At 41.9% G+C, this 10000-nt stretch overlaps 1 protein-coding gene across 3 annotated transcripts in view; it reads left to right on the forward strand.

Annotated features, from left to right (window-relative positions):
* The window catches only part of MYBPC3 (myosin binding protein C3), a 627853-nt gene that overhangs the window by 221380 nt on the left and 396473 nt on the right, over positions 1–10000 (forward strand). For all 3 annotated transcript variants that reach the window (XM_044082825.1, XM_044082823.1, XM_044082824.1), the window contains one exon: positions 1964–2129. In XM_044082825.1, coding sequence (XP_043938760.1) covers positions 1964–2129 — 166 coding nt within the window. The remainder of the gene's footprint in view (positions 1–1963; positions 2130–10000) is intronic.

The raw sequence follows: 10000 nt of genomic DNA on the forward strand, positions 1-10000 counted from the left end.
TGGGACAGTCTCAAATAAATGAAGAAAAAATATCTAAACTAAGCTTTGCTATGTTCCTAACTATATCTAAGAGAGTTACTATTCCCTAGAAACTTACTTACACAGCAAGGCAGATGTGGCAAATGGATCTTCTCTAGCTGTTGTCATGTCAAAGACAGAATACAGAATGATGTGTGTCTCTCACAGACTTCTCAAGTTAATATCTCAAATATTACTGCTGGGCTAGCTTGCAGAATGACATCATTTCTTGTCATGTGACATCTAGTCCCCAGCCCCAAAAGAACCATCGATGACATCTGGTAGCATTTACCATCTACCTGTTAAAATACATAGACAAGGGCTTTTCTTCAGATATTTTTCAAATGCTTGAAGTCATAAAACAATAAAACACTTCCAAGACAGTACTGAAAGCATCTCAGTGCAGAAATTGTGTCATAGCTGCCATAAAGTAATTTAATTTCAGCTATTTTTCTGAAGTTTTGCTGGACTGAAGTTGACGTCCTGTGTTCCAGTTTCCACTGTTAAAATATATACATTTAAACAGTTACAATAGTGGATGTACATTTATGTTCTCTTCCAGCAGGGCACATTATGGACACATCTTTAAGCTCAGTACTTTATAAAATATCTTTTCAACACACGTCTGTACAAACCTAGTTTGATATATACATGACATACACTTCTAATACATTTGTTAACACAAGCATCTTACATGAAGCAAGTTGACATTCACAAATGAAACATAACCATTTACAAAATTCCAGACAGCTGTGCCGGCAGTATCTCCCTTTGTCACACTCCTATATAAATCATGTTGATATTCACAAATGACATATAATTATTTACAAAATTCCAGCTAGTTGAGCTGGCAGTATCTTCTTTTGTCACTATATATATATATATATATATATATATATATATATATATATATATATGTATATATATATAGAGAGAGAGAGAGAGAGCAATATATACGCATGATTCTAGAGAATCTCAAAAGCCCAAATACTCGAAACCCAGAAGACTGACAAAAAAAAAAAACACCGGAGCAGACACCTGCTTTTGTAGGAAACATCTCACACCCCTGTTACTTATATACTCCAACTCTATGATCGTACCACAGTGGGGAAAGGACCAATAACCTGATCCCTGCTGTGCTGTTGTGACACACACACACACACACACACACACACACACACACACACACACACACACACACACACACACACACACACTGTTCAGATCCCTCCAAGAATAAACACTACTCGGTTTCTTTTTGCAGTTTCAATCTTTTGCATTTTGGCTTGATTTTCTGCATTGCAAACATTTGTGTTTTCAAGGTTCTGAACTAGAACCATAAACATATATACACACAAATACATATCATATTATATCTATATGCATCATACATACACATTTGTATTTATATATGTAGACCTCTCTCAGTATTTTTTTTTAATTCAGACTTAGTTATACTGCAAAAGACACTTAGTCGTGGTCAAAGCACAAAAAAGTAGAGGGAATATTAGGAGAATTCAAAGCAGTTGCATTTTTTATAGACCCTTACTTTGTGGAGATCTGTGTAACACCCAGCACCAACATCTGCAAGCATACATCTGATGCACAAATTCTGTGATTACTTTATCTTATAAGAGCAGCACTGATTTTTACTTATGGGAAATAAAATAGTTTATCAGCAGATCTCCTAGATTAGGATTAATAATAAAGAGATTTAATACATAAGTAATATGCATACATATATAGGCTTTCAATCTAAACATCTGTCATCTCTAAGTGACCACTTTAGTTGCAGTACAAGCAGTTTCACATACCTATGCATTGCTAGGCTTGTGCCACTGGTTATGGTGACTGTTGCTGCTTTTACATGTGGTATTGCAATGTGACTTCATTATGTTCATCGTAGCTGCTGTTTCAGTTTATATTTATTTCATCTTTCTTTCAGAGAAACCACTTGAAATCTATCAGAGTATTGCTGATTTAACTGTAAAGGCTAAAGAGCAGGCAGTTTTCAAATGTGAAGTATCTGATGAAAAAGTAAAAGGAGTTTGGTTAAAGAATGGAAAAGAAGTGATTCCCAGTGAAAGGATAAAAATCAGTCATGTCGGCAGGTAAGAACCCTAGAACTCCTTGCAGTATTAAAAAGGGCGTTCACAGTTTAAGGAACTTTGTTAAAAACTCATTTTTTCTGCCTAAACTTGTGATCTTTCACAAATATTGTGAACACTACCTACTTAGGTTGTAGAATGCTAATTCCTAACAATTTTCTTTCCTGAAGCCATCAGTACTTGATTTATTATTGTTTAATGTTTTAAACTGTCTTATGCTGTTCAGCTTTTAGTCATCAGCCATCATAAAGTGTTAGCTCTATCTGAGAAGACAAATTTAAGTGCTCCATATCAGCATGTAACTCATTTTTTCCATCCTCCTGTAAATTACGAGGGAGTAGGGTACAACTGTGAGGGACGAGTACAACCCATGTGCACGTTTTAATTGTTAAGTTCATAAAAGTTAGCACTGGATGGAAGAAATCACATTCTGTCAATCAGCCTCCGCGTTGGTTAATTTCAGGCGAGGGTTGCTAACTATATGTGGGAGTAGCAGACTTTACACTCCACTGCAATGTAATTTTAAAGAATGTGTGTGTGTGTGTGTGTGTGTGTGTGTGTGTGTGTGTGTGTGTGTGTGTGTGTGTGTGTGAATGTTAATTTGACCTGTTTGTTTCATTCAAAATGACATTTGTTCTTATATTCCTCAGACTTATACCCTAAACTTAAATTACCACCTTATTTATTTGACAACCTTGTACATATTCTCAACCAGTATTTTTCAGAATGTACAATAAGTGTTATTAATACTGCTTCTGCAATATCCAAAATTGTTTCTGAAAACAAGTAGCTTCCATCCAGTGTGCCTACACAGTTTACTGTATCTAACAAAGTATTTAAGTTTGATGTGCATGTGCTTAGCTTACTTTAGGGTCCTCACCTCTCCCACCCTATGTGACAGTAGGACAATAGCATTCTGGTGACTTTCTACATTTAAAGATACACACATATCACCTTCAACAGTTAACTTCATTAGCAAGTATACTCTTACAGTTCCAGAGGGTACCTACAGCAAACATATTTTACCTACTGTACATATACAGGTATGCTCCTACCCATTAAAGATGTTATTTACAGTTATGGAGACATCACCACTAGGGGAACCTCATTGTACTGGACCAACAAGCTGCTGTTCCACCAAATTAATATTTGTTTTGATGGTATTTCTTTCTGTCTCTCTGTCTATCTGCGATTTATTTATTTATTTATTTATGTCCTTATAATCAGTCAACTTTCTCATTCTTAGCATTCAGAATTCTATACATTGCTATTGCATGGAGCTCCAATTTCTGTTCAAAAATTGCTTACTTAGCTTATTTGTCTTGGCAGTTCTTTTCTATAGTCCCAGCTTTTCGAAGACTTTGTAACAGTGAATGAGGTGAATATGTCTTATTACAGTTCCCTCTACCTTTTCTGAAGGCAGAAATGGTGCATCAGTGCTGGTTGTTTAGGCTGTAAGATAAAACAATGAGAGAATATTTTCCATTGGCTCAGGTTGCAACAGGTGATTGTGCCTAACGCAATCTGAATGAAAAGTGAAAGAACTTTTGTATATGAACTTTGAAGGTGCAAGTGTGAGGGAGTGTTTTTTTAATTAAATAAGTTTTTATTAAGTAGTATTCGAGTGAGCTGTGTAATATAGGTTCATAGGTTCCTAGGCAGGTACTAGGCTATTGGCCCTAGGGCCTATATAAGCCTAGCCAAAAAGGTTCCCTGGCTTTTGCCACCCAAGAAAGTTATTTTCCTGTGCCCCTGTCAAGCAGTGCCACAGAAGTGATCCCCGGGGTGAATTTCTATTTCTCATCCAGTTGTCAAGATTTTTCTTAAACAGGGCCAATGAGGAGCTTTGCTTGACATGAATGGGTAGTTTGTTCCAGAGCATGGGAAGACTCTGGGACAGAAATCTATCCCTCCAGCATGTTCTGTTCATTGTGGTGACAAGGTTTAGGTCCCTGGAGTATGTGATTCGGAGAGAATGGGATTTCTTTGTGTTGCATGTCCAACAGCTCTGGGTTTGACATAGCTTTGTATGTTGGGCAGAGATCACCTCTGAGTAGGCGATATGTGACAGAGTAGAGCTGGAGTTTTTTGAGATGGTCTGCATATGGCATCTCTTTGAGGCCGGTAATCCTCTTAATGAGGTATTTCTGTGGCCTTTCCAATTGTTGTAGGTGTCTTGTGAGATACACGCCAAACGGGGCATTGTACTCTATAATGAGGGAAGAGTAGAGAGGAACAATGACCTCCTTTTTTCTAGAGGAGAACCCTTTTGTGATGAGGTGTGCCACATAGATGGATTTCCTGACTACTGTGGTGATGTGGTTATCAAAGGAGAGACTTATGTCCACCTGTGTCCTTCAAAGAATTCAATCAGGTTTAATAGATATGATTGACCTTTTACAAACCCAAACTGAGTGGGCTCCAGGATTTGAAGGTTACCTATGTCTTTGTTTATAAGCTCCAAGATGATAGTTCCATGGCCTTGCAGACCAGGCTCATCAGGCTAATGGACGGTAGTTTCCAGGGTCAATGGTGGCACCCCATTTGGGGAGTGGGAAACCATTGCTGTATGCCATTCAGTACTTGGAACTTAGGTAGGGTGCCAGTTCATTCTGTAGTTTGTGCAGTATGCAGCCTGGGATGTTGTCTGTTCCCATGGATGCTGTGTTCTTGGCTTTGGAGAGTGCAGTCTTTACTTGTTCATCCGTGATTACATGGGCTTTGTATTCTTCCAGTATTAACTGCGCACTGAGCAGCATTGGGCAGCGCCGCCTAAACAGGTTTAAACTATTCCAGGCTCCACAAAGTCTGCTCTTCACTTTTTCCCTTAGAACTGTTCAAACTCTCAAAGTAATCACTCTATTCTCTTTCTAAAGCCCTGCACTTGCTCAGCTCTTATAAGGAAACACTAACTAACTAAAGCACTACACCCTCCTTGACTACTCATAAGTATTAGGCTCCGGATTGGTCCTTCCTGATCAAGTGAAAAATCAGTTCTCTTCCCTAATCTGATCAGTAAAAAACAGTTCCCTATACTAATCTGGTATGTCCAAGGGTCAGTTTCAAGGTTACTCTCCAGTCCAGCTGGTGAATCTGGGAATTTTGAGGCAATGTTACAATTGCCTTATGTACACAGACAACCCTCTCCTCCTTCCAACAAACTCTAATACATGTGAGAGATGTAGTTACACAGCCAAACTGGAGGCAGAGCTCTCTCAACCCAAGACTGGCACAGTCAGTCAGGAGGAAAAGGTAACCACCCACACCACAAATCTAGTCTCACACAGACCTATTGCATCTGCATACCCAACACATAAACACACAAAAACATACTCAGAGGCTCTAAATAAAAATCTGCCTAAACAGCAAAGACCTCCTAAGCAGATATCCAAGCAACAGCCACCCCTCAACAATACCCATGAATCACATATCTCACAAAATCAGTGTGCCTCACAGTCACAGCCCTTAAGGCCAAACAACACACCAAATACACTTTTATAGGGGACTCTATTGTCCGGCACACTGACGTCCCGCTCACCAGACTGAACAAGGAAAAGGTCACTGTAAGCTGCCTGTCGGGTGCCAGGATCCGCCACATAATGCAAGCACTCAGGTCACTCCAAAGCAAGTACAAGTATGACTCCGTCATTGTCCATGCTGGTGTGAATGACCTGAGACGTACCTCCCTGGACTACATGAAAAGAGACATAGAGGAGCTCTCTGACCATGTAGCCCAGGCTGGTATGACCCTGACCTTGAGTAGCATCTTGCCCTCACCAAAAATGATGCCACAGTATAAAGACAAAATGATCAGTTTCAACAACTGGCTAAAGTATTGGTGTCATTCAAAGGGGATCCAGTGTCTGTCAGCCTGGGATGACATGCTCGACAAGCCACATTGCTTCGCTAGGGATGGCTTGCACCTGTCACCCTTAGGCTTTCATATACTGGCCAAGGCTCTTGCCACCCCCATAGTGCCTTTTTTAGGCAAGGCTCAAAGGACAAACCCACCTCCATAGACAACCCAAGGATAAAAAAACTAAAGGTAATGCTACTCAATGCCAGAAGTCTAAACCTCAAGATGCACGCACTCGAGGCTCTCCTCAGTATGGCGAAAATTGATGTCTGCACAGTAACAGAAACCTGGTTCAAGGCTCCTGAGAGCACCCCAGCACTACCAGGTTATAACTCATACCATGCGTTTCGGCCCCAAAACTCGGACCGAAGCACAAAAGGAGGGGGAGTATCTATATTCATCAAAGATACCTACACCTCCAGGTTAGTGGCACTGCACGAAGCATCGGAAACCATCCATGTGCAACTAACAGCGGGCAAAACTGCCTTTCAGTTTGTAGCCTGCTACAGAACACCCTCCCTATTACAGGAACCCCACTTGGCATTCCTGAGAACACTGGAGAATATGAAGGTCTCTCCAAACACTATGTTATTGGGTGACTTCAACTACCCAAACATTGACTGGGAAAACTACTCAAGCCCAAACACCCTCACCCAATGGTTCCTTGAATTTATAAACTCTAACGCGATGGAACAACTGGTCACCACTTCCACAAGAGGGAACAACATATTGGACCTGGTCATCACCAACATGGGGACTCTATGTTCCACACCAGAGGTAAACCCCTCATTGGTAAGATCAGAATATAAACAAATTTCCCTGGACATCCACATCCCGTCCCCACCCCCAGCCAAGGAAATCACTGTAAAGAATTTCTCAAAAGCCAACTTTGCACTTCTCAAGACTGAGGTGGAATCCTTCAAAGCTCCTGAGCCAGAGGATAATACAGCCCAATCCGCAGAATTCTTTACAAATGCATTCTATGAGCACCTGCAGGACTGCATGGATTGTGCTATCCCAAATAAAACCAAGACTCACACCTCCAAAAACAGGAGACCGGTCTGGTGGACCCTGGCCATAAATAAGCTGTACAACAGAAGGAGGAAGCTACTACATGACAGAGCAAAATCCCAAAAAGGGAAGGCATCTCTGATCAGTATTAGCAAGAAACTTCGATCCCTCATAAAATCATCAAAGGCCTGTTTCAAAATAAAAATTGCCCTAGACACTAAAGATAATCACAAGGCCTTCTTTAGTTATGTCAGGAACATGGGTGGAAACTCCCAGATATGCTCTGAATTGTTGCATAACGGTACAAAATATACTGAACCTACAGACATAGCCAACATCCTGGCAGACAGATCCAGCGCAAACTTCTCCCCCCCTTCCTCCCCAAAGGAGCAAATGCCTATCCCAACTGAATGTAACCTCCCTGACATCACAGATGCACAGGTGAAAGCTGCCCTCTCCAAAGCAAAAAACACAGCATCTATGGGACCAGACGGTGTCCCAGGCTGTGTCTTACACGAGCTCCAAGAACTGAACCCTCACATTAAGTCACTGTTCAAACTTAGCCTTACTACAGGATATGTACCCAAAGAATAGCGTACAGCTACAGTGGTCCCACTCCACAAAGGTGGTGCCACAATGGACCCCGGAAACTATCACCCCATAAGCCTGACTAGTCTGGTCTGTAAAGCTATGGAGCGTATTATCATGGAACTCATAAACAAAGACATTGGGAGCCTCCAGACACTGGACCCTACCCAAATCGGCTTTGTTAAGGGCAGATCTTGCCTCTTAAACCTAGTTGATTTCTTTGAAACAGTTACCAAAGCCATAGATGAGGGCAAGGTAGTCCACACAGCCTACCTAGACCTCGCAAAAGCCTTTGACACAATACCCCACTCAGGCATCATAAATAAACTTACCAGCTTAAATATCAACCCCTATATCACAAGATGGGTTGCAAACTGGCTCAGAGATAGAACCCACATGGTCAGAATCGCAGGTGCCATGTCCGAATCCAAACCAGTTACAAGTGGCATCCCACAGGGCTCAGTTCTGGGACCTCTCTTGTTCAGTATATACTTCTCTGAGGTTCAGGCTAACACGGGGGGATTATGGCTGACAAAGTTCGCAGATGACTGCAAACTAGGGGCAATAATCGAATCTTCAGCTGACACAAGCATCCTCCAAAAGGGTCTCACAGAGACGGATGCTTGGTGCCAGAGCCACGGCCTCAAGCTAAATGCTAAAAAGTGCATAGTCATCCCCTTTGGGAAAAACAAGGTGCCTACAAATTACCACATAGGTGGTAATCCATTAAGTACGGAAGAAGTAATTAGAGATTTGGGGACCAACGTAGATAGTAATCTCTCCTTTGATAATCACGTTGCCAAAGTGGTTAGAAAGACCTTCTATATAGCCCACCTTATCATGAAAGGGTTCACATCTAGATCAAGAGAGGTCATTGTGCCCCTCTACTCATCACTCATCAGGCCCATAATTGAATACAATGCCCCTTTTGGGATGTACCTTACCCGACACCTGCAGCAACTGGAGAGACCCCAAAAGTACCTCACCAAGAGGATCATGGGCTACAAACAGATGTCCTATGCAGCTCAACTAAAGAAACTCCAGCTCTACTCAGTTGCGTACCACCTACTCAGAGGCGATCTATGCCTGACGTACAAAGCCATGTCAAACCCAGAATTAATGGACATGCTCCACCTCAAAACATCCAAGTCCCTTAGAGCTACACACTCCAGGGACCTAAACCTCAGCACAAAAATAAATAGGACATGCTGGAGGGACAGATTCATTTCCCAGAAGCTCCCCTCACTCTGGAATAGAATTCCAATTCATGTTAGACATAGCCCCTCGCTGACCCTCTTCAAGCGAAATCTGGACGCGTGGATGGGAAATCGCAAATTCACCCCTGGGATCTCTTCTGTGTCCTTGCTAGACAGAGGCACAGTAAACTAATCTTAAAAGGGTACCTTCTGTGACCTACTTTACAGAGGCACAGTAGGCTAATCTAATAGGGAGGCGGAAGCCAAATACAATCTGGCTAGGCTTATAAATGCCCTAGGGCAGATAGCCTAGTATCTACCTATGAACCTATGAACATGGGCCCTTTGGAGGGTGAGAGGGGGGTAAAGTTAGCACTGAACCTATCTGCCAGGATGTTGGCAATATCGGTTGGTTCTGTATATTTAGTGCCATTGTGCTGTAGCTCAGAGCAGATCTGAGTGTTGCCATTGAGATTCTTGACATAGCTGTAGAATGCTTTGTGGTTGCCTTTGGAATCAGTGGTGATTTTATTTTCATAACTGGCTTTGGAGGATTTTATGAGGGATCTCAGCTTCTTGCTGAGGCTGACCAGGGAGTTCCTCCAATCTTGGGATTTTACTTTTTTTGCAACAGCTTCTTCCTTCTGTTGTAGAGTTTGTTTATGGCAGGGGACCACCAGATTGGCTTCCTTTTTTGGAGGATAGTGTCTTGGTTCTGTTGGGGATGGCACGATCCATGCACTCATGTATGTGCTTATACAGTGCATTTGTGTAAGATTCAGCAGTTGTACCTCTATTTTCCATCTGCATGGGTGTCGTGAAGTTTGCCACTTCTGTCTTAAGAAGCATGAAGTTGGCTTTGGAGTAGTTTTTGATGATGGTTTCCTTAATGGGGGTGGGGTGTGATATGGATGTCTAGGGTGATTAGCTTGTGGTCGGATCTGACCAGCGAGGAGTTAACCTCTGGTGTGCAACATTGGTTACCCATACTGGTAATGACCAGCTCCAGGATATTGCTGGCCCTGATGGGGGTGTGGACAAGCTGATCCAAGGCACTGGAATTTATGAATTCCAGAAAACGTTGAGCGAATGAGTTGGCACATGACTAGTTTTCCCAGTTGATGGTGGGGTAGTTGAAATCATCCATAATTAAGGTATTAGGTTGTACCTTAATATTTTCCAGTATCTTAAGAAATGAAGAGTGGGAATCCTGGGGCATGGTG

The sequence above is a fragment of the Protopterus annectens genome, chromosome 9.part0 (genome assembly GCF_019279795.1).
Source record: "Protopterus annectens isolate FY-2018-M chromosome 9.part0, PAN1.0, whole genome shotgun sequence".
NCBI classification, from domain to species: Eukaryota; Metazoa; Chordata; order Ceratodontiformes; family Protopteridae; genus Protopterus; species Protopterus annectens.